Source organism: Anopheles moucheti, chromosome 3, assembly GCF_943734755.1.
Source record: "Anopheles moucheti chromosome 3, idAnoMoucSN_F20_07, whole genome shotgun sequence".
NCBI classification, from domain to species: domain Eukaryota; kingdom Metazoa; phylum Arthropoda; class Insecta; order Diptera; family Culicidae; genus Anopheles; species Anopheles moucheti.
This window is the reverse complement of record NC_069141.1, coordinates 6,657,863-6,683,184: the sequence shown is the minus strand read 5'-3', so window position 1 is coordinate 6,683,184 and position 25,322 is coordinate 6,657,863. Positions and strand designations below refer to the sequence as shown.

General features: G+C 45.3%; 2 protein-coding genes across 2 annotated transcripts; both read right to left on the bottom strand.

The window, feature by feature from the left end:
* Window positions 1-851: 851 nt before the first annotated feature.
* Window positions 852-14,732, bottom strand: LOC128301803 (G1/S-specific cyclin-E). The gene is made up of 7 exons (XM_053038435.1): window positions 14,197-14,732; window positions 11,819-11,915; window positions 4,566-5,214; window positions 4,063-4,250; window positions 3,503-3,975; window positions 2,928-3,159; window positions 852-2,856 (listed from the first exon to the last, which is right to left on the bottom strand). The coding sequence occupies exons 1-7, from the start codon at window positions 14,211-14,213 to the stop codon at window positions 2,608-2,610; spliced, it is 1,905 nt and encodes a 634-aa protein (XP_052894395.1). The 5' UTR covers window positions 14,214-14,732; the 3' UTR covers window positions 852-2,607.
* Window positions 14,733-16,970: 2,238 nt separating this feature from the next.
* On the bottom strand, window positions 16,971-22,832 carry LOC128303289 (nidogen). The gene is made up of 9 exons (XM_053040189.1): window positions 22,635-22,832; window positions 21,413-21,892; window positions 21,109-21,344; window positions 19,956-20,700; window positions 19,588-19,883; window positions 19,212-19,372; window positions 18,455-19,142; window positions 17,511-18,383; window positions 16,971-17,417 (listed from the first exon to the last, which is right to left on the bottom strand). Exons 1-9 carry the CDS (start codon window positions 22,830-22,832, stop codon window positions 17,171-17,173), a joined length of 3,924 nt encoding a protein of 1,307 aa, XP_052896149.1. The 3' UTR covers window positions 16,971-17,170.
* Between the last annotated feature and the right edge of the window lie 2,490 nt (window positions 22,833-25,322).

Below are 25,322 nucleotides of genomic sequence, written 5' to 3'. Positions count from 1 at the left end.
GAACTCATTCGCATCCCTGCGATGTTCCTCAAAATCGTTTTAAGATCGATACAGATGGAAACGGGCGCGTGAAGAAAAGCTTAAAAGCTTCCTACATACTTTTCACAACTTGTATTCAATGTTGTCTACGATGTCGCTCTTTTTCTTTCCATTCCTCTTTCGTGCCTTTCGTAGTGGTGGAAAATTGTTATCTCTGGAAGTTGCTTTTGTTTGCTCTATGAATTGGTTGTTAAAGAAACTTCCTACAATTGTTTTACTCCGTAGTACTACAATTTTCCGGAATGTGAGGGTCTGCCGGTTCTGGCTTTTCCTGATTTAAATTTTCCCGCAACAAAGTAGTAAGTTCCGTGTACGGGAGGTTTGATGATTATAATGTCCAATAAATGCAACATTCCTTCGATTCGACATAAATCATGAACGTTCTTGATACAGTTTTTCTTATGTTAAGAAATATCACATTTTCGGTTTCCATTTCTCCACTCTCTACCATTACGCAACACACTTCTTTCAATGGGTTTCCTTCATTTTGTTATTCATTGTTTTATTGAAGTCACTTGCGAACCTTTCCTGGTTGTTACATAAGGGTATTAGGTATTCTAACACCATTGAAACACATTGAGACATAGAGTTTACTATTTGTCAATCTGCTTCTCTTTAAGGACTGGATTGCCATTTCTGGCTTTGAAAGACTATTTTTCCACCGTAGCATCAGGATGATCAGTCCTGCATACGCTGACGGCGCATTTGAGATTTGGTAATGCTTCTGTCGCCTCACCACCACTAGCATCTGTACGAACTGCTAACACGGCACGCACTTGTTCGTAAGTTGCAGTTAACGAACATTAGCTTGTATGCTTATCTTAAACCTAAGAAATCATTTCATGGTATTATTGCCATTTCCTTCATAAAATGATGTGCCAAGGCTATATGTACAAAAGCTTCTCGAAAGCTGTCAATTAAACTAATCAAACATTTACATTTTTAACCTATAATCAGCGTTTGGCAGTTTCATCGGGGGTTTTTATTAGGATGTTAAACAAAGCTAGCCAAATACTGCTGTATCCAGTAAATTAATCCAAAATTTTAACATTTTCTCTACAAGCGCATTGTGAGTCCTTGTAACAGTCTGTCGTGTTTATCTACAGTTCATTGTGAGGCGTACATCCGCTGTACTATTGCAACATGCGGATGCTTTGTCCCAGCGGTTATTGTGCTATAATTGGATATTTTAGGAGACGCTTCTTATAACAACGGCAGAATATACATGTTCATAATATTTTTTAACTATGTAACTATGTAAAATGCATGCCATATTAGTCTTATACTGTTATATTCAACACACTAGGTAGAATATATATTATGTCCCCGGCGTTAGTACTTGCACCATTTTCCCCAATCAACCATTACATTTCATGAGTAATGGGCATTAACTGGTACTGAATCATAAATATACTAGCCGTTCTTGACTTATATTGTGCTCCATTAAATTCGCTTGGATTGATTCTAGTAGCTTTTAATTAATGGTAATGAAAGTATATAAGTAAGTTTTGATAACAACACCCCAAAATATTATTTAGAGAACCGAGTTTGATTTTCCAGTGATTTCTTTGTGCTATACTGTTATAATGTTGCATTGAGCGATCTGGTTTTTGTATAAGATCGTGTGGTCCTTTTAAGTGCTGTGCTCATATTGCTGTTTTTTAAATATCTTTCAGTGAAAATATTTTTCACTTAATTCATGAAACTTTGGAAAATAACAATTGCGTGGTTTTTTTCTTTGTACTGAATGAAATCGCATTAGTCTAACGAGGATGCTGCATTTTACGACGCTTTCGTAGCAAAAAGCATATGGAAGGTTAATGGTGAGCATCGAATAAATTATAGAGCTGTTATCACATTTGTGTATTGTAACACTTATTTTTTCTTCAATTTTTTACAAATTCTCCAACTCAAAGGCCTGCAACATAAGAACATATCTCTATCTCTGCTTTCAAACCCTTTGCACGCACGCACCATCATTCCCTTGAAATGAATGGCACAACAATTGTACAAAAAAGGACAAAAGGAATAAATATTGTACATATCGATTTGGGTATTAGTATTAGTTTGTTAAATAAGCGAGACTGTCAAAGTGTAAATTGGAAATGCATTGCACTGCTAGTGAGTTAATGGGAATGAGGGACGCAATTTAAGGGCCGCATGAAGGATTCTCTTTCTGCATCAGTAATTTATTAGAAGCAATTTTGAATTTGTTAAATATTAATGGGAATTTCATTGGAGGAATTAGACTGTAATTAGCTGGAGTAGAGGGATTCTTCAATATACAATGCGTTTCCTTTCTAATGACGTCCCATTTTGAACATTGTTTTGTGTTTGGGCGAAAATATCATCCAATATGCAAATACATCTCTTAGTGCATTGTGAGTAGTTATTGATTTCACATGAGAAAGTAAGAGAATTGTTCCATTTTGCTTTGCCCTGCTTTAAAACTCATTTCAATGGGAGCTCAGCGATATATCGATAAGGTAAATAATAATTTAAACACTGTTCGACACTGGAGTGATTAAAAATGTTAGAGAAAATATAGGAAATTTTGCATGCTCTTCTCTAACTGTTACTCCATCCAGCGCCAATTGCGTTAGAATCGTTGACCCTTACAACGCTAGTGATAACATCGGGAGCTACAACCGATACTGCTGTGATAGCGCCACCGAGCGTTTCCAGTGATTTGCGATTCGAGGATGGTGGCGTTAGGATGCCATCCTCCGCCTCGAGGCTGACCGGTGCCGGTGATGCTTCCAGCAGGCCCATGCGCGCAGAAGATTCCATCTGATCGATCTTAATGCTAACCAAATCCTGTGCACAGGAAAAAACAAACGAACTTTTGAGTAAGATGGCACCGGAAACGATCAAGCATGATCACTTACCAGCATATCCAGCGAAGTTGTGTGCGTTTGGATGATGTGGGAACTGTCGGAGACAAGGTTAGGGCAGACGTGCTTCAACCCGTGACAGTACTTGATTGGTTCGTTCGACTCTAGTAGGGTGAGCGGGCTGGATGCATTCTCGTCGCAGATCACCTGGAAGTATGGTTCCATCCATCTGGCGCACGGTGCTATCTCTTCCCACCTGAATCCCGATACAAGCACTGCCGTTTTCCTGCAAATATTACAAGTGAAATGTTAAGATATAATTAGAAAATTAGAAATCAAAAACCTTCTACTGCATATGTCAAACAAATGAGTAAATACAAGAATAATATACTACTAGCATATAGTTGGGGCTGCCCGGTGGTAGCGGCGCTAGTCTTTACACGACAAAACCGGTACAAAATCCCATTCGGGCCAACCCCCTGTATGCACAAGGACTGACTACTCCAGCTAGGGCTAGCGGATAGCAAGTCTTAGAACGGTCGAGGTTGTTTTGCCGATACATTTGAAGCATATAGTTCTAAATTATGTTATTCGTACGTACAAGAGAATACAAAACCACACGAACTTACCGATCATACGTATGGCTGATGGCGGCGGCCGCAATCACAGAATATTTGAAATTGGTTAACCCAACGTCCAGCGAGCACAGGTCAATTAGCTGAGCCGTATGGGCGAACTCCATGCCGGAGAATTGGGGATACATGAACGCATCATCAGTCTTGGTAGCTGGTGACTTCTGGGCCACCTTCATTTTCTTAATGTTATTACTATCCTCATTTTCATCCGTAATTTTACGCTTCCGTGAGGGGGATTTGGCGGACGGACATTCGTTCCGCACCGACAACACGTGTGACATCTCCTCCCGGCTGCTGACAATTACTTGCATATACATCCCTAACCAGCCCATCACCGTCACGGGGTTGATTCGCCATTCGAGTGCCGTCAGTACTAGCAGCTCCTCGCGCAGTATGTCCTCGTCCGTGCATGCACCATCGGTAACGTACGCGAACTCTCCGATTTTTGGTGGATAGATCTCTTCAACCTACAACCGATTTAAAAATGTTATACTACCGCCCGGTATATCCTGAAAGGGATTTTGGCTGCTGTTTTGGAGCATTGCAAATCTCACCTTAGCCGCAATGAACAGTGCGGTAATGCCGAGCAGCTGTAGATGCGACTTTTTCAGCTCCTTCTTGCAGGTTAGATACCGATCGATATAGTCCACCGCTAGGTAGTACGTTTCCCGATGCAGCTTATACACCTCGCACACCTCGTTCAGCCAGTCGAGCAAGATCGCACGCATTCGGGGTTGAAGACCTGTGCACAATACAATGATGAGTTGTAAATGATTTATGGTGGACAGCGTCGCACAGTGTGTGTGTATTTTTGGGTGGATGCAGCAAAATATTGTGGAATGAACGCATTCCGGGTTCTTCGCGGTGCGTTTTTATCCATGTTTTACCACACACACTACTTGATTTCAGAGAGGGATTTCAGATGGATTTCGAAAGGATCACTTTCAAAAGGTCATACACGGACAGGTACCTGGGTAAGCCCGGGTTCGTCCATTAACAATAGATGCGAACTTTTCCCACCAAAGCACCCACAAACTGTACATTCTTAAAACCTTACCTGGATGGCCATCAAACATGGTCGGTTCCCGCGCTATCCACGCCAATTCGTCCTTTCGACACATCAGATCCCACATCTGCTGCTTATTCGCCCACGTCAAGTTTGGAAGCGGACAGGAACGTTGCTTGTGTGAAGGTGTGATAATGTCGCCCCACACCTCAGTACGAAACCGAACTCTGGCTGCCTTACCATACATTTCTATCTGCGGGTGCGTCATCGGAACCGAACCGGGTAGCGATGAGTGCTCCTGCTTGGTATGCAAATCGGCTGTGCTGTCTCCGTTTGCAATGGTGTACCGTCCGAGGGGACTCATCCCGGTCGAGCTAACGGTAGCAGGGCTGTCGAGATGGAAATAATCGATGTCGTTCACATAGAACTCCGATGAACCGGGCGTGTCGGAGGTGTAATCGGCATCTCTGTTGCTACCGACGGAGGACACACTTGCCGAGCTGGCTATACTCGGCATTGATGGACCAGCGGGGAGCGCAGGAGCGGCTGTTGTGGAGGACGTGAAAGATGTTGTAGCATGATGAGGTAGTAGGTTGACGGATGCGGTGGATGATGTCGATGCGACGGCACCGCCCGGTGTTGTGCGGGTCGACTGGCTATTTCGACGCTTCTTAGCTGATCGTTGAATTTGTTCTGATTCCTAAAAAGAAACCCAGATAGAAATGGATCATTAATATAGGTAAGGATGGAATGTAAGGGCGATTACTGGATCCATACACCAAGGTCATCTAATGCAATCCTTCCTGGAAAAACAAAAACGAACAAACAACGATCCCCGAATGCAACAATACAAATTTAAAATGAAAGAAAGTAATAACCGATCAATTGCTGTTGCGTACCTTCAGTATTTTAATTCTCATTGGTGAAGAAAGAGAAAAAGGGCAAATAAAAAAAACGCCTTATCCGCGCACCAAACACACAGTGCACCAAAAAGGTATGCATCCTTAATAACGGCATTTGTGGACCGTTTTGAACTTTTTCTTTCCCTACGGCGTTACCTATTCTGTCTTATTCTCGAAGGCGCCCCCCTCTACTATTCTTCTGCGATACCGAAAAAGGACTTGCACATCGATGCATCGAGGGTTCATTTACAATTTAAAAGGATTTTAATACGGCAGATGTTTGCCGTGGAACGTTGATGCGAATAAAGCGAAGGGACCGTGCGCTAGTGGCTAATGTCTTCGTCCTTGTTCTGCGCGCTGTGTTTGTGTTTTGAAGCTATATCGAACTTTTTTTAAAAGATGAATGAATAATATCGAGACATTTCTTGTAAAACACATTATCCAACGAAAGGTTCTTTGCCATTCCGTTCATATAGCTGAGCCTCTCTTTTCTTCCAACGTTTCATTAGCATACTGGCGCTATACGAGGGCAACATTAAGGTTATCAGCTGTGTGGTAGTTGCAAGGACATCGAAGCCAAACACAGCACAAGGGACGCAATATTCCGATACACACATCGCCGCTACCCTTTGTCGAACACATTTGTCCGTTACACGGTCCGATGTATGGAAGCGATGTGTTGGCGCGCGAAACATATGCGCCACACGACACAAGCGCACCGAACGCACTAGAGTTTAGGCGGGAAATAGGTTAGGCTTCACCGGCGGTACTCGAAAGCACATACCCATACACGTACAAGGCTCTGAAACCCCCGTACATCCCTCTTCTTCTCCTGCTATACCTACTGGATTTCTGGTTTTTTCCCTCGCTTGCTTTCGGTTCCTTCGTTTGTCCACAGCCCTTGAGAAACCGGGCTGCTAATGTTTCCGGCTGCAGCCAACATTTCGCTTCGTTTCATCTTTCGGTTGCGTGCAGACACGGTCAAAATGCACGTGCATGTGGTCTTTACTGTTTCCTTCGTTCCTTGCTGTTGGTGGTTCTTCTTCTGTCCTTTTATTGCATTTATTTGTCCTTCCATTGCACTGCTGCATTCTCGGCTTAAATGGTCCACGTTAACCCCCGGGGGTAAGATGACAAGGCGACATAGGCGAAGGAACAAGGCACAACACAGAGGAGAAAAAAGTGGCTCGGTGAAAACGCTAGCCCAAGAAGAGGGAACCATATCAAAAGTTAATTCATGTGGCTATGGTTCTGTTGAATGGAGTGCGTTAGCAGGGTTTTACAATAGAATAGCGACTGAATCGCGCCAGCAAATAAGATAAACGGAGAGATTGATAGTGAAACAATTCAGTCTCTATCCCAAATCGCGTGGGCTGTTTACGTTCAGGCGGATTCAGGAGTTGAGATTTAAAATACAAAATTTTACGAAACTTTCAACAAAGTACAAGCAGAGTAGGTATTAAAAATTATGTATAATACATACCCGTGAATACATTTCATCAAATTTTATCACCAAAAATGTTATTTCATATTTCAACTCTTGAACCCACCGATATTTACGCCCACGTCCAATTTTCCATTCACTAAATTGTGCACGCGATTCCATAGCCAGTTTTTGTGATTCAGTAAAGTGGTTTGTGTTTCACTATCAATCTCCCAGTTTATCATATTTACTTTAGCGATTCAGTAAGATGAGTGCGCCATATCTTATTCTATTGTAGAAAACCCTGTATTGCTTTTTCTGCTGACATTAAAAAAAACTTGAGATCCACAACCGGATGTTTATCGTGTAGATGAGGGACACGATGTTATCCGAGCGGCAATTCATAGTTCGATGTAATCAATTGTTTGAAATATGGTTCCAGCATAGAATCCCAAAGCTTTTGGAGGGAGTGGATAGAATTTTTGGCGCAATCAGTTCGCCTGTTGTGGGAAGCCCAGTTTTGGCGCCCTTTCTTTTTGTGTTGGTGTTTCTATTGCCGATAGATTCTGCAATAACCGGTACCCCCCACAGCTTAGATGATACACCAGACGTGAAAAGAAAAGCCCCCGTCAGCGGTGTCATTAGGAGTTCACGGTGGAAGAGCGAGATGTATTAACCAGAGTCTGCAGATCCATCTAAAGGAAGGGAAAGAATGTTACGATCATTATACGCCAAATCACTTCCTCCCAGTAACTGAACACACCTTTTGCCAAAAGTGGAATTCTCTGTGGAGTTTTCTATTTCTTTGCGCTATCACATTCGTCTATCAGCTCTGTTCGGCTGCCTTTCTGTGGCTTTGCCTTTCTGCGCGGCCCGTATCATTCGTTCGGGCATTGGATTGGAAGGAAGAAAAGGCAGTAAGCGGGAATCGCACAGCAGTAAGAAGAAAAATACATACTTCCCAAATGCGAATGCTCGTGAAGATGGTTACCGCTCTGCTTCTTGACGCTTGTGAATAAATTCCTTCACTTCCTCCCGCAGAGCAATGTACCCATCTCACACGAAGCAGAACACGTACGGGGGCTCTTTAAAACAGGATTTTATTGGGTCTTCTTCTTATTAACACCTCAAACACCCCAGCGTAGCGATCCAGCGAGCGTGCGCGCGCGCGCCAAACAAACACGCGTCAAAAAATATCGTAACAAACACAAAGAGAAAGAACACAAAACAGCCGGTCAAAGGAGAATTAAAACCCCCCAGGAAAAGACTTCTGGAACCAAAAATGTGCTGATGTGACCCTTTTTTACATAACAAGTTGATGGTGCAGTAGATGGCGAGGTCGTCACAGGGAGGCACAATACGATAATGACTCCACCGCGCGTACCAGGTGACTTTCCGTAAAAAAAACCTATCCGGAACAGCTAAGCGTCTGGAATGGAAGACATGACTGAAGGTAACATTGCAGAATAACGCGTGCCTTTTTGTTTTTATTTTACGTGCAGTTCACTGGAACGTATCGTTCGGTGCTTGGTCAACTCCACGATCACCACAAAACACAGAGCGCCGTACCGTCGCAATAGTAATAATGCAGGAAGTAATAGTCTTCGACCGCGGTCTTGCAGTAAACAGGATCTACGCGCTACCGACTGTGGAAAAGGGTATCGTTTAAATTTCCTACAGGGAATGAAACTTGTGCAGGAGGATCTTATCCTGCTGCTCGTGCCCTAATGTGAAGCGATCACCGAACCATTGCAGCATAAAGCGAGGGGACACACAAAGCAAAAGTTAGATTTCTATGTCCGGTTAGGGTAGGAACTGACATGTCCAGGAGCTTTATCAACAACGCAGTATCAAAAGATAGTACTTGAACTTGCACATTCGGCATCGTGATCTAACACAATGGTACCTCGACATACGAGTGTTTCGAGATAGGAGAACGCCGAGTGAACGATATTTTGCTTTGAGATACGAGTTCCGAAACATTCGTGCCAACAACGCGTTAGCTACAGCAGATCAAAACATTGTATCTGGTCTGCCAGTGGAGTTCTAGAAGAGCTGAATGAAATATGCAATAGTTTTAAAAATAAATTTTCTCCTTTACCAGTTGACTAACACTGCTTAGACAATTTAGAGCGTTTCAACTTTTCAACTTTTGAATTAAATAAATTAGAAAAATAGCACATAATAAATAACAAAATTTACAATATCTCACATGAGTGTTTTACCTGCACAATTAAGCAGTAAAACATGATCAAACAATAGGAAAGTAAAATCACCAGCTGTTCAATAAAAGTTTAATCTGTACTCAACATGCCAATACCAAGTGTGATCCCCTTTTCCTACGCCACATTAGACCGATCTGACAGTTTGAAATGGGAATCAGAGTCGAAACCGGTTGGCGCCAAAACACAAACCACCATTTATGCGCATACGTATCCGCCACATATCAACAAACTGAGGCGCGCAATGAAATACATGCGCTCTCGCGCTTTTTACGCTCCCAGCTCAACAATTTTCTGTTGCCGGCCTGACAGCTGATTTTCCCGCGCTATCAAAACATTCAAACACACACACCACAATGGTCCAGGGGTTGAACAAACCCCAAATGCTGTGCTGCTGAATGTGTGTGGATCGGCATTTCGCGCTTGTCAGCCTTTTTTCCCTATTTGGTTCGAATGCAATCGTTCGTTATCTTTTTTCCCTTTTACAACAGGCACAACGTCACCCATATGCCACACAGCTCATCTGGCTGCGCACGGTTGTGTTCAACGCGCAAGAAGAATCAGCGTGAATAAGATGGAGGGTAGGTAAACAAAAACCGCACACAAAAGATGATAATCACGATCCATAGGTTGACTTGTGAAATACACCTATATTCCGCAGCATCTCCCGTGTGTTACCGCTGTGGCTTTGGTACTGTGGGGCTCTTTAAAAGCTGGACCATCGGGCGTAAAAGCAATTGCAAAAGGAAAGAAACACAGCGCTCGTTGATGGGAATGACAAACATGGCAAGACAAATGATACAGAAAATAGGAAAGGTTGGAACGATCGTAAAGCAATGCTAGACATTGTCAAGACTCTTTCTCCCGGGACGAACGGAAAGAGGATCATGTGCAAACAATGGTCCGAAATTCCAACTACACAGAGCGGTGCTGTTTTCCGATGGGCAGAAGAAAAACTAGTTTTACACAGCACAAGCTTGTTGTAGCAACCGCGGCAAGGTCTACAACATGCCTCAATCGGTATCTTGTTCCCTTGCAAACAGTGTCCAGATCGAAGGACGTGCAAGAGCCGTCGGACACCGCCACCAACAGCAACCAGACAAAATTAAATACACAGCAAGAGCGGGACAAGTGGCCGTCTGTAGATGAACACCATTCAGTATCCGTAGATCGAATCGTCATGCTTTTTCAACGGGCACAGTGTCTATTTTTGGGGGAAAGAAAGTTATTGCAAATGGATGAGTGCAAAGTATGTAATAAATGCTGGTGGGGACTTTCCATTAATGTTCAAACTCAGCACACATCTAGACCTCAATTTAACCTAATAATTAACAACATGCGGTTAGCTTTCATTTAGAAGAAAAAGCCGAGATTTAAGTGGGATATAATTGTTTCAACTTTGTGCCTTTTTTCCAACAAATTTAACCACTTCCAGCAAGGAGTGCGGGTTCAAGAATTGTACATGGAACCCGAAACACCCTTCTATTTAAGTTGCAATCATCAATCATATGCAACTATCCCTCACAAAACAACGTTTGACATCAATTGGCACCCTGAAGTGCCCATAGCAGGAATGGGGACAGATGCACCTGGGGTAGTGATGTGCAAATATTATTTCTTGCTCTTCTGTTCCGCGATATACGCACCTCCACTACAATACGTTTATGGCACACTCAGCTCTTTGAGGTGACAGGTGAGAAATTCTCCCACTGCATTACGTTCCAGGCCGAAACGAAACTTTCCTCGAACGCGTATCAATATCAACTTGAGCATTTCGTGCATTTTTAGTGGCTGATAACAAATTGATATACTTTATCTGTTCGATGTCTCAAAACGTTCCTTCCCCTACAAAAAAAGACCTATTGCGTAATGCAAATTGATTCTGAAGCAATGTCTATCCAGCTAGCGATTTTACGTTCCATTTCACATCGAATCGAGCTCTTCAAATTAAGAAATTATATGCTCCGAACAATTCTTTTGCTAGCCACGAAACAATCGACAACCAATCAACCTGGTTTGATAATAGCTTACCTTTCCTTTTAAGACCTTTGATTGATTCTAAGAAAATTTCAGATAAACATCAATCATGAGTTTTCAGTACATAAAAACGGTCCTTTTCCAAGGGATAAAATTCTTGTGCGCCCCTCACACCTATGCAGGAGATGATTTCGATCCTGTCGACCCTTCTCTCTTGTCCTTCTCCTTTCCGTTACAGCAAACATTTCGCCGTTTCCTGCCGACTTCCAAACGCAACTCGAAAAACGCTCAATAAGGGGTCCATTTTTCTGCTCGGGACTTTTAAACACCCATTCACACGATCGTCCTTGTTGTGCCGTTTTCTTCTGCTGTGTGTGTGTGTTAAACTAAGATTCTCAAGATTCCAGAAGCGAAGGAAAGCGAAACGGAGAGGAAAGTTAGGGATAATATCTTGGGTCAATAATATTCTGGGTCGGAAACGGTTTTGCGGAAGGCAAATGTACACATGCCTAGAAACAGTGTAGTATTAAATAACCGGCGAATGTTTCAAACAAAAAAACAAGCTTCACAGAGCTGTGTGTCCCATTCCCAAGAAGGATACCCGGAGCCTTCTCTTTCCAGCTGAAGGTTCGCAACCGTATATGAACCAGGCCACAGTGATACGATCACTGAGGGACATTTAAATTTTCCGTCCGTTACAAACAGTTACAAAATTGCGCATTCGTTGGAAGAATAATAAACCAAAACAGGATCATATTTCTCGAGTCCCTTAATACTTACTTCATGCTCATGGGATTCCGAGGTATTCTTGCGTTTACAGCTTCTGCGCTTTGGTTCTGGCTGAGATACTTCTATGGCTGGTAGTCGATTATTCGATCTAAAAAGAAAAAAAGATATAACAATTGATTAAATAACTTTGTACAAAACGCAATAAGTTATACTTTGAAACAGTTTCCAAAGTCTTATGTGAAAAACATTAGAGCAATCGATAATATTACTTGGTTGTATCGAAATTTTAAATTATTTACTGTGCTATTATAAAGCCATATCCGCCATGTCAACATCTGTCAATATGGCAGTCAAGCGTAGTCATATTTCATCCATTTAACACTATTAACGAAAAAAAAAAACAACTGAAAGTCATGCAGCAAAAACCGAGGTCTGGCTCGAAGCCGGTTGTTATAGAACGATTTGTGACTCCCATAGGCATATCCTATAATGAGATATACTGACTTTCTGTCGAATATTGAGTCACAAGGTCCTAGGCGAGTACTACATGGCGCCATGATATAGAACTTCTTTCTGAGGTTTGGTTGGCACACAATGTTGGATTGAGCTGCTACTAGCTGCTAGACTTTGGTCCAATCTGACCAAACTTCCATGTGCCCGACGAACAGTGAATGTTGTTGCGGGGTTTTAATAATAAAATAATTACAAACTTGATTCCAAATAAATTGATATAAATAAATATTAATTAATTAGTCGAATCATCAAAAAATAAAGTTCACCGTCATTCAGCTTTAGAACATTCCAATAATATGCAATTTTATTTATCATGATCACACATGATCTTCACCCTCATTTTCCATTTTGTTTTTGAAACGCACCATGCGCCTCCACCGTATGAGAGTACCATAGAAGGCGACATGGAGGCAAAACCATATGCGAAATTGCCAACCTTGCTGGCAACATCTTCGACCGCCACACAGCGGGGAAATTGGTTGTAGCAACAATTGTTCGATGGAAAACAATTGTGCCACATTTCAATGGTGCATCGTACTTCACATTTGACACATTCACCCGTTTTGACAACAGACTTGGTAAGCGCGCGCTTTACGCCCCTATCTTGCGTGTGGAGCAACACGTCACGCAACCGCACGGAGGTATTCTTCTGCCACAAAACGGAAATGCCATAAACGTCGTTGCGAACACCGCGCGCGCGACCAGCAGGTTTGACGTGTGGAAAAGAAACGAAAAAATACCACAAAGAACTCGATCAGCCGCCGGAGCGTGACGGGCTATTCAGCGCGCGCGAAAGTTCTTCTTGGCCTCACCCCCCACAGAACGGGGTGTTGCGGTGCAGGCGGCCAAAAGCCGACGAACTCCCGTGTCTTTTTACCCGCCAGAATTTTTGGGCGTTGATCTCGTTGGCGCGCACGATCTCACACACATTCCCACCCCGCGAAGCACACGTGAGAGAGAGAGAGAGAGCGAGAGAGGGGAAAGTGCACACAGTTGCTCGCCTACTGCTTTTCGCCTTTTTTTGTAATCGCGAGAGCGAGATGGAACATTTTTCAAAGCGACTGAGCGAGGAGAGTTTTAATTCCCGCCGTAAAACCTGGCCAGAAAGCGGAGCAATTTCGCCCGTGGGGAAGAGCCGTTTGCACTCTTTGAGTAATCTGCGCACGCGAGAAAAACTCAGCACTTAAGTCAAGTACGACCCGAGAGCGTAACAACCCCTGCAGCACACGCCAGTGGAGCCTGGGGCTGGCGCGCGAGGGGTTTAAATGCCCCAGTATTGACAACCGTGCGCGGCTCTTTAAACCGACAGAGCGCATCGAGGCTAAAACACAGAGCGGAGCAAGATTACGATTCAGGAGAATTCATAATAACGTTGTGTGAGCACGTGAGTTGTAGAAGAAGTAGAAAAGGGGTTAGGCAGGTCTCTGCAGTGCTCGGTCCATAGTGAAATAGACATCCATGCCACGAACATCAAAACGCTCAGGTGTGGAAAATCCATAAAAAGCTTCACAATATAGCTAGCAGCAAGATGAACCATCAGTTGGGGCTCGCAACTATCATCTCTATAGTCACCGCGTACGCAGTTGTTGGGCCATATATGCATATATTCCATTTAAATTACACCTACCGTCGCACATAGAGGGAGGGATGGGACGAAGTGTCTGAGCGTAAAGAATAATAAAACAACATCGCTACAATGTATTGCTATATAACCTTCGAGTCGTCTCTTCTAACTGACGGAAACGAATAGAAAGAAGCCCAGACTAAGGAGGAGGTTTATTGCATGCGTTTACGTATTTGTGCTGATTTGTGCAGTGGTACACTGCGAACAAAATAAAATCCGATCGAAAGCTCCGCTACTTTGATAGGAATTGGTCAGAATCATTAATGTGCGCTCGTAATTCAATGTTACATACCTATTCGTATTGTCCATCCTAAGGTGTAGCGCTGATCGGCTAGGCCGGTATCGAGGTGGTGGGTCGTTCCTTTTTGCGGATTACGGAAGCAGTTACATGTAACACCAATTGTGTCCGGTACCCCCGGTTCCCGTTTACCCGGTTATACGATCAGGAACGTTTTTTCACCACTCACACTCCTACTCACACACAGATGATGACGCACGGTCTGGTCTGGGTTCAGGATGGTTAGCTTGCGGACACCCTTTAAAAGTCCACTATCGGTGCCACATAGACCGGAAAAAGTCTCGAGTAACGTTATGCCCTACTGCTGATGCGGTATCGGTTCAACACACCCGGTTGTGAACCTTCGGTGGCAGCAGAAATGGCGAACAGCCGTGTTCGCAAAAAATGCTGGTTTGTGCTGCTAGTCAGTGCCAGTGCCAAGTGTTCAAATGATTAGCGCTTGTGCCCCCGCCACCGTTGCTGCTCGAGGAAACTCTGGTCAAGTAGTGCTGCCTACAGCTGTGCAAGGTCTGGCGATATCGATGTCTCTCTTCTCTCGCTATTCTTACCCACAAATAAAAAACGTCAGCAAATGCCCGTTTGGCGCACTTTTACAAAACTTCAGCTCTGTCATTTGTGACACCAGACGGGCGAATAAGAATAAGGAAACTACTGAACAAGCGCGTGTCCTTGTTTTTTGCCGCCGAACGATCGCAGATTTAGCGCCTAATGATCACGGAGAACGTGTTGCCTGTAGAACCTTTTCCGTGGGAAATTTTACCGTGCGCAGCCCGCTTGATCCGGCGTCGATGCAAAGATTCACGGTGCGTCAGGTTCTTCTCACTCGCTACTCACTACCGGTGTACCGGTGAAACGCGGACCACAGTGTAGACGTTTCAAAGGGAACCTCGCTGTTTTCAACAATCAACGGCCGATGGCGGGATGGTTGCTTTTGTATTTACTCAAAAGACGCTTTGCACTTCGTTCAGATCACTTTCACAGAAATCACATGCATATTGTTGTATCACGCTCCCTAAGATAGCCGGTGAACACCGATACTGTAATTAGCTATTCCATTAGCCGAACAACCGAAAGGAATGTGCAGTGCAGCGCGTTAATGCATATCCTTGTTTACTTTCGTTGAGTCCCGTGCGCAGGAGCCAGGAACGTTTTGCGCAGGATCAGCCACAAATGGCTTCCGAATGCCGCCACGTAAATTCCTTCACTTTTAGTAATTCTTTCCGCCTGTGAAGCTCTGTCGGGATGGATGATCAACAGGATTCTACGAACACGACGTCGATGCCATGAGCGTAGTGAGTGAAATGAGCGCTTAAATTGACTGCTTGGACGCCACGGCCAATTGTCGGCAACCGCTAGAAGGACGCGGGAATGGGGGAATCAAAACAACAAAAGTGACAGCTGTTTCTTTCCTTGTGTGCTGCAGTATAGCTGTGTGTATATAAAGCTATGTTTCAGGGGTTGGGGAGATACAATCAATTGACAGCCGTTACTGAAGGGATGTTGCATGTTGCAACGGAAAGTTGTAGCCCGTCCAGTTTAAATGGGAAGGTAACCGTAATATGTCTAAACCATACGTAGTTTTAGAGATTGCGCATTATTTTAAAAAAGGAGCATAATTTTTCGATAAAAAGGAGGAATAGAATCTGCATTCATCCATTGATAATTAATGACACCCGAAGGCCATTAAGGCCATTATACACGAAACCTTTATTCGATATACATTTAGAAAATTTTATACGATTAAATATTGCTATAAAAACAAAGTTAGGAAATCAAACTAAAAAGTGAGTGAGCTGCGGGGAGCTGCGAAATAACTTTAAGGGGCCGGTAGAATCGATTAAATTGTTAAAAGGTAATAAAAGTCCTTTATCAATTATTGGACGTAGCTGGGTTTTAGGTGTTTCGAAAAATTGAAAAAAAAACTTGTTACACATTTCGTTTTGTTAAACATAATAAGAATCAATTGAAGAAGTAGAATACAGAAGTTATAACATGACCAGATTCCTCGTTAAACGGTAACAATTTCAATTTTTGACACGGCGTGGTACCGGTTAAGGGTCGGTGATTAAAATTCACGTAGACCGTAGTAATATGAAAAAAAAAACATTATGATATTTAATTTTAGTGTAATGTTTTGCGAAACAATCGCATTGTTGAATTTAACGTTCATTCTACAAACTTTAATCGGGCTGGAAACCGTGGCCGGTTGCTGCCGTTCGTGCTACACGCGTGTGACTTGAAAAGTTTCACAGCTTTCTTCAGTTATATTCATATCGCTAGGTTGAAATCGCAAGGGGAAATTATTCAGCAATAGTTATCGGATGATTATTGTACCATTGCCGGCCTCTTATCGCACTACAATAGGACTATATCGGACTATAATCGAACAATTATCTTCGGATTGCTATCGGACTACTATCGGATTATCATGGGCTTCCAAAATAATACAGCTTTAGTTCTACAATCATACTTCACAAGGGCGAAAGGATAGTAAGGGTATGGTGTAAACCTCCGTGGAATTGATCAACGAGCACGTATTCGTCTATAAAGTAAATTATTGTGATATATTGCACATTACTATTTGTAATTTTCCCTCTTCTGATGCATCTCTATTATAACATATTTCAAATATTAGATCGCTCGATATTAAACCCAGGAGCGTCTCCAATAATCATAAAGGATGTGCTTCGAACTGTAACACAGCTAGACATATGTTACAAATCACCTTTGAGCAAAAGTATTCACGATTCAGTCCCGTAGTAATTTGGTGTAGTTTATTGGACTTTTAAGAAACACAAACAATTTCTCCATTTTCAATTGGAAAAATCGCTTCGATACACGCTAAGAAGTGTTTCATGACCATCTATAACCTATGGCAAGATAAATTGCTTGTATTTTAAAAACGGAGAAACCACTACTGGCAGTGTGTAGAAGACCCACGGAGAGGACAAACACATGCCCTACGGTACTAGTAGTCTAATATGACGTCATTGCAGTTGCGGATGCACTTGCAGCTACGGCCCGATGGAGCGCGCGGATTGATCAGGCAAAGCTTGTCCTCCGTACATTCTCCATTGTTGATGACACAGGGACTGTGGAACAGTGGACATTTATCCGTAACGGCGGTCATGCCATACATCTTATGATTGCCAAACACCGGCGAGTTGATCGCTTTCTGGCGCACACCGTACAGATTGATGCTCTCAATCTTTTTCCTATTGTTTGGCAAGGTTACGGTGGGAGAGAACAGAAAGATTCAATTTAGATTGATGTTTAACACACGGCACACGTACACACGTCTCACTTACGTTATCCAGTCCGTCCAGTAGAACAGCTCATCGGTAACAGCCAGCCCGAACGGATAGGTTAGGTTACTTGCGATCGTGCGGATCTGTTTGCTGTAGGTGTCGATACATTCGACCTTCTTTGTGCCCGCATCGGCGTAACACAGCTCCCCGCTAGCCATCGACACTTGGATGCTATTCGGTAGCACCACCTGGGGACTGCCCGCCAACAGTTGTCGCTCGGTTCCGTCCAGATTAGACCACTCAATCTTCGCCCCATCACGGTTCCAGTCCGACCAGTACAGCTTGCTCTGATGCGGATCGACCGCAATGCCGCGTGGATTGACGAGATACTTGGACACGAGCACCGCACGCTGCTCAGGATTCTCCAAACTTGCCACCTCGATCGTGTCCTTCTCCGAATCGGTCCAGTAGAGGCGGCGCGAAATCCAATCGACCGCCACTCCTTCAGGCGACACAATGTCCTTGGTGATGAAAGGCTTCTGATCCGTGCCGTCGTACTTCGCGCTGACGATCTGTTGGGCGGCGATGTCGCTCCAGTAGATGCGTCCCTCGGCACAATCACGATCCAGTCCGATTGACATGAAAGCCATCGTGACCGGGTAACCTGGCCCACCGTTCAACGGCACGCGTATGTTGGTGACACCTTGGCTAATGAGCAGGAAACCATCGTCCAGCCGGTGGGCCGTATTGCACACGGATCCATTCCCGATAAATCCATCCTTGCAAATGCACTGGTAACCGTTCGTAGTCGACTCGCAGCGAGCGTTCGGATCGCAAAGGCTCGGGATGTTGGCACAGTTTCGCTCTGGCGTGCAGACGAATCCATCACCAAAGAAGCCCTGGTTGCACATGCACTCGAATGCAAATTGGTCCCTATAGTACAAGGAGGGACATAATAAAGCTGTAGATACCTTCATCAACATCGCGTTATCGCTTAATCTCACCTGTAACTCGGCACACATGAAGCATGCAGTCCACAGTTATTGCGCACATTGCACGGCGGTGGGATCGAACGGCACTGCGACACGCCATCACCGATGTACCCCGGCGGGCATTGACAGTAGGGAATTTTTTGTATTGGATCGACGATACACACCGCATTCTCAGCACAGTACGCGCCACCGCAAGATCCCGCCCGGACGCAGAAGTCGGACAGGTCCCTTTCGTAGCCCTGCTGGCAAACGCACACACCATCCTGACATTCCGAGTTCATGCCGCAGTCATCATTGACGGCACATTCCGGCGCGAGATGGCACGTGCGGCCATCCCCTTCGTAACCCTTGTTGCACACGCAGATTGACATCTTCAGATCGAGAATGTAGTTGCACGATGCGTGAATGTCGCAGATGTCCTCATCGTCCTGGCAGGACACTTCCTTCTCCACGCACGTGTATCCGTTACCATCGTAGCCGGGATTGCAGATGCACTCGTACCGGTACACGCTATCACGCCACTCACAGTTTGCATGTGGGCTGCAGTTGTTTTCCACATCGCATGAAGGCATATCAGCTGGGTGGACCTCCTCCGGATCCAACGCTACCCGGCGACAGATCTGGTTGAACGCGAACTCAATCAGCGTGTAACCGGTGGGGCATGTGCAGCCGATAATCGTACAGAATGGTGCAATCTCTTCTGCAATGCACAAGAGGTGTAGGACTTAATTTTACGGCACGTTAGCAAATGTGGTTGGTCCATGCTTACCCTCCTCTGCGTACGACTCCTTCACGCACTCTTCCCCATTCCACACGCTATCCGGTTCGCATAGTGGTTCACAGTACCGTTCGCCATCACCGACGTATCCCGACCGACACAGGCACTGGCCGTCGACACATTCGGCAAATTCCGTGCAGCGCTGGAATTGGGTAAGCTGATTAGCAGACGGTCGTAAATAGTATGACGGAAATGCTCGATAGAGGTCATAAATCTTGTATGATTCATGGTTTTTTTTTAAATTAGAGATTCAGATTCATTAATACAGTTCAAAGATTCAAGAATCTAACTCAGATTTACCCAACACCGGTAGTAAACCAAAACCCCATTCCCACAACCTACCCCACAGGTATTTTCGGGTACGTATTCCTGTTCATGCTGGTTCGGGTCGCTGTCCACCTCGTTGTAACTGCCGTAAGTACTTGCCGGCGTCGATACGGTGTACGAAGATGAGGTCGGTTGACTGTGGCCTGTAAATTTGTCACACTGATACCCATTGCCGTCGTAGCCCGGATTGCAGCGGCAGCTATAACCACCCGGTTCGTTATAGCACTGTGCGTTTTCGTCACAGATATTAATTCCTGCACACTCGTCTATGTCTACGCAGTTGATGCGATCGGTTTTTCCGTAAGGTACGTAGGTGAACCCGTTCTTGCAGTTGCACTGAAAGATAAGACGACGTAATAGTATTACAAATCACGAACCAACCGCACGAAAACCACCTCCAATACGTACATCGAAGGTATCGTCCGGTTTGGGGACGCAAACCGTATTATCTCCACAGTTTGATTCATCGCAAGGATTGAACTGATCACCGACCACCATCTTACTGAGCATTCCCATCCGCACGGCACGCTCGCGCGGTTCGTAGCCCAGATTAACACGGCTAATCTTCAGCATTGACTCGTCCTTGCCCGCATTGGCGTCCTCGTTGCCACGGCATCCTTCGTACGTGACGTCCTGGTACAGGGTGTAGGAAACGTTGCGTCCCTGTGATGCCATCCGGAAGCTGTGTGAACTAACCGCCTGCAATTGCCCCCTGCCCGAACGGCGGAACGATACGGAGTAATCGTCGAGCTGAAGCTTCTCCAGCGCCGGAATTGCAGGTAACTGTCCAGATAGCTCCACATCCAGCGCAAGCTGATCCCACACGTTCAAACCGCTGTACTTCTGCTTTATGTGAAACATTTCACCCGTCTCGAACTGGAGCGTACTGGTGTGATTAAATTGTCCGCCGGTCAGCTGGTACCCATTGACCGTGGCACCAAGTGGCTTTGCGAACAGCCATGCAATCGTGCCACCGAGGATATGAGTCAGCTGTAAGTTGGTACCCATCTGCTCCTCCAGCGGGCTGATCGCGGTGTACGTTCTACCGTCCGCCATTACGATGTACGATTGCAGCTGGGTGTCGAGTACTTCGCCGTTGACCATGCCGAGTACCTTTCCGGCCACTCGCAGCGGTACGTCGCTCTTAACACAGCTGGCAAGATGGCACAGGAACAGAAACCGTTAGTGCAAATAGTATAACATGGGAATCTACACGACGCGCTTCTCCAGCGCTTTCTATTTGATGATGGTCTGTCTCATGGTCAGAATGAGTTTTTGGGATATTGCATTATAATTTAAACGTATGCGAATACGGTTGAGTAGTTAAGTTTGAATTATATAAAATGAATAATGTATAGAAGGGTTTCCCCTACCCATATTTGATATTAATTCTATCGTCGGATTTTCATATCGGAATACCGAAATAAATTATGACCACAAACCATCATGATCCATTTCCATTGTGCAACAGCGGTCAACATAAAAGTGCGAGCGCGTAAAAGCGCCTAAAAGCACGTCGTGTAGATGGTCGGTAACATCGGGATCTCGTTCCCGCACCTACCTGAATCCATTGCCATAGTAGCCGGATTTGCACTGGCAGCAGAAGCCCCACTTGCTGTTAATACAGGATGCCGCAGAGTGACACTTGTAGCGACCGCCGTCCGTACAGCTTCGCGGTTCGCTCGGTTCTCGCTGCTGATCCGGCTGCTCTACGTTCCCTTCCGGAGCGAGTGGTCCAACGCGATACAACCACAGGCCAGGCTGGTTGATGTTGGACGAAATGGTCAAATGGCGTACCTGTAAATAGAAATTCACCTCAAGCTTAACTACTTCCGTGTCGCGCAAGTGTTGAAGTTTACACGTACATTATCGGTACCGGAACCGGGCAGCGTGAACGTACGATCGTCCTCCGCAGCGAAGCCAGCCTGCGCACGTACATCTGGCAGACCGCTGTCACCAGTTTCACCCTGGATCCAGTTGATGCCGTCCTCCGGGTACAGGAACTGCACGAACGTATCCTTCGCACCCATTATGATCGCGACCTGGAACGAGTTCAGCACGTCGTTCTTCAGGTTGTAGTGCCCCACGTGCTCCCAGGTGGCCACAAACACTTGCACTGCTTCAAAATCCACATGATTGCTGAAGCTGTTGTGCACCAGCATCGTCGTCTGGTGGAGTAGGTTTGGATTGCGCGACTTAAAGTATACGATCGTGGCCGTATCGTTCGGTAGGGTCGTATCCACGTTCGCGTAGAACGGAGCAATCAATGGGTTGCCGAGCGGGAAGGGCAGATTCAGGAAGCCTGTCAGCTCGCCGCCGAACGACAGTATGCCGTTGGTGTTGATCTGTGAACGGAAGGTGACAGTGCGAGGAGGTTGAAAATATAGGAAATGGAGTCAAAGCCATAAATCATCAGTTAATTCGCATCAAACCCTCGCTTACAAAGGACGCCATTCATTCGTACACGAGAAAGATCGGCACGTTATCATCATCTTCAGCTGGACCAGTGTCCGGAGACGTCCGAGACACCGAGAACGGGCCCAAACACTTTCATGCTAGAGGCATTTATGTAACGCAAACTCGTTACTTTTACCAACCAAATGCTAATGTTGCTGTATTTACCACCGGCGTTGGACCGGCGGCCTGCTGATAAGGGAAAGCACATCATTGTCCAGTAGTCACGGTGCTGGCCAAATGAAGAGACCCATGATCATCAGCAGATCGCACTTTTCTCGGTGCGAAACAATTTGCAAAGCGCTCTTTCGTTTGTGCGACATACACACACGGATATTGTGGTCCAAGGGCGTTACCGTTTTAAAACGGGGGCGAGATACCATCTTGGTGCGTCTTGGTGTGACTGGTTAGAATTGGAAAGTATTCCGTTGCGATTGCTACAGAAAATGCTGTAAGATCGAGTGTTACAAATGTAGCGTGGTGTAGCTTCCAAGCGATTCTTCGCGCTAGACTCGCAACTGAAGCCTGTTGATAACCCTGCCCAAGGCAGAAGCTCCTGATTGCTGATTCCTTTCTTTCCAACTATCAACATTCAAATGGCACCAAAGACGAATGGGAAGTGATCACACTTACGTAAACTCGGTCGTATTTTTCATTGTAGAAGTGGGCTGGCATGTCCAGATCCATGTACTGGAATTCTTCATCACCCCGGGGCAGCACCTCGCTCGCTTCGTCCATGTAGCTGTACAGATCACGAGGATCCACCGCGCGTATGATGGACGGTAGCAACACACCGATCAGGAGAAGCACAAATTCCCGCTTGCTAGACATGTTTTAGTTTGGTTGCGGTTGTTAAAAATTGTCACACTAAACACCAACTCATCGGCCAAAAGGCGCTAGTTGCTTTGCGCGAAAATCTTGTCTTGCTGGACGCCAAGCCGTTAAATCCGTTCAGGAAACATTCGAGATAATCGGTCGGTAGCACAGACAACGATGGGACTCACACGCACACTCACACACACACACAAGCACACAACTTCCTGCTATTTCCAATCAGTGTTTTTCTAAATCACTTTCGATCTTTACGTCGTCACCGGGCGCTTATCGCTGGACCACCTTCTGCAGGCCTCGCTGCTACGCCACCCCAACAAACGCGCACCAGGATCTTGCGGGTCCGATGAGCTATCGGACGGTTGTCTACAGACACTATCAGCAAACACACACTGTACCTTCATTCATAATCTATCGCACACATTCGGGCGGGCTGGTACACAAACACGCATCAGTTTTCCAGGACGGCCAATGACTGCCGTGCATCGTTTCGGCCTGTACCGATCACTGACGCGCACGTCCAGGAAACCGACCAGAGGAAAGTTCACGTCCGCACCGGGCAAGATTCCGAACAAGACTACCGTGCCGTCTGGATGCTGGATGCCGTCGAAACGGATCTCCCTCGCGAACATGTCCGATGTACCGCAGTCCCGAAGTTTAATGGGTCGCGACGGCGAACACGGCATCTGGGGAAGATGGTTGCGATCCATGTGTACCGTACACACAATCCACCGCGTACAGGGCGAAGCGTGCCGTTTATCAATACCGATTTGCCTTTGACTCAGCGACAGCCGGCGATGGTCGTCTCGGTATGATGGAGGAGTCCCTCCAGATTTAGATCGTTCGTACTTGAGGTTTGGTCAAGCATAAAGTGTCTATGCGATTGATTTACGTTACGAAATGCGTAGCATTTACATAACCTCTATAACAACCATTTTTTTGGGGACGGTCCTGTGATGGCGGAGTGCCTAGGCTCGTCCTATGAGGCCCTATTGGAAGTCCATGCCGAAATATCAATTAATATCAATTGTGGCAGTGTTGAGACAGCCAGGCTGATTGATGTCGACTTTCGAACTCGACCGTGGAGAAGTGGTCAGAATTGGTATTAGTCGCTGGATCAATGTCTATAGAACATATATTGACTGACACGGCCAGCATCGGAGACTGCCTACCCTCATACAGGATCGTCTAGCCAACTGTTCTCGTGACGCGACACGTCGCATCTTGTTCCGCTGGTGACAATTAAAGCTAATAAATTTAACTGCGTGTAAACTTCAATTAATACCAAGTGTATATAAATGATCATCCCACCCGCCCCACTAGATCTTCCCTACGGAGGGCTGGGAATGCGTACGTGCGTATGGCTCGGGATGCTCGCAGAAGCGCGCATTCGTGTAGACGCACTTTTTTCTCCGACCGTGTGTGACGAAAACGGTACTGTCCACGGTTATGAAACATGGGTGCCGCACATCAATTGAGAATCTTCCAGTCTATAGGGTCGTCGCGGGATAATGTGGTGTCAGGGTAAATGAATTTTAATTTATTTGAAAATTTACCACCGAACGAATTCGAGGTTGGGTGGGAGATTCAGGAATGGATGTGGTGGCCATATAGTAGGCAGCATTAAGAGAAGATCTGAATGGAAGGTGAACGCAAAATTCTGATCTTTGAGGGTTTTTGGGCCGGAGTGCCGCGCTGCTGTGCCACATCTGAGTCTTAGTGGTGCTGGATGTACGAGAGTACATCTTTAGTACGAGTACGAGGCATACCGCACGGATGCGAAGGGTGCAAAAAGGGCCCGAAAAGGGAAGCCGGCTACGCACCAGCTGACACACAAGGGGATCGACGTTTCTAATTTTGTGAAGAAGCAATTTTCGTGGACATGAATAATTAAAAACATGTGTCTATTTGATGCACCACACGATGCACCACGTGCACAGTGCGGAAGAGACTTGAGCTCTGCGAGTGATGTTTATTTATGGTTTTATGTGGTGCCATTGCGGTGTCGTGGGTATTGTGGGTAGGAGGTTGGAGGTGGAAAAGTATGAAATACGAGGTTCAACATTAAACGCAGCACAATTATTGCACACAACGTATCACTTTGATCGGGTTTTACTGCGGCGACTGGGAGGACTCAATTGATGTTTTGCGGTGTCCAAAGCGCTAATAAACCTATTAGGAGTTGTCAGTAAACAGTAGCCAGTGTGTATTCGAAGATTTGGTCACTTTGTTTTGGGAGATCATGCATTGCTTAACATGAAGCAATATAGCCAGATCGATTTGTTTCGCTAAAGTTGTGTTTCTGCTCTGAATTGAAGCTGAAGAAATATCTTCAATGATTGGAAAGTTGAACAATGAGAATAACATTTGTTTTCCTTCCGCAACACGTGGTACATCTTGAAGTTTTTTTGTGGTTCAAAATCGAATGAAGTGTGTTTTTACTCCCTCTTTCTCCCCACAGTAAAACTGCCATTTGTGTGCCGGTATCGA

Coding starts and splice junctions, on each gene's coding strand:
- LOC128303289 (XM_053040189.1), bottom strand. CDS start 22,832: ATGTCTAGCAAGCGGGAATTTGTGCTTCTCCTGATCGGTGTGTTGCTA. Junction 19,143..19,211: donor GGAGTCGTACGCAGAGGAGG/GTAAGCATGGAC, acceptor TGTGCATTGCAG/AAGAGATTGCACCATTCTGT. Junction 18,384..18,454: donor TCATGTGTGCCGAGTTACAG/GTGAGATTAAGC, acceptor CTTGTACTATAG/GGACCAATTTGCATTCGAGT.
- LOC128301803 (XM_053038435.1), bottom strand. Junction 3,976..4,062: donor CACTGTTCATTGCGGCTAAG/GTGAGATTTGCA, acceptor AATCGGTTGTAG/GTTGAAGAGATCTATCCACC. Junction 2,857..2,927: donor CAACTTCGCTGGATATGCTG/GTAAGTGATCAT, acceptor TCCTGTGCACAG/GATTTGGTTAGCATTAAGAT.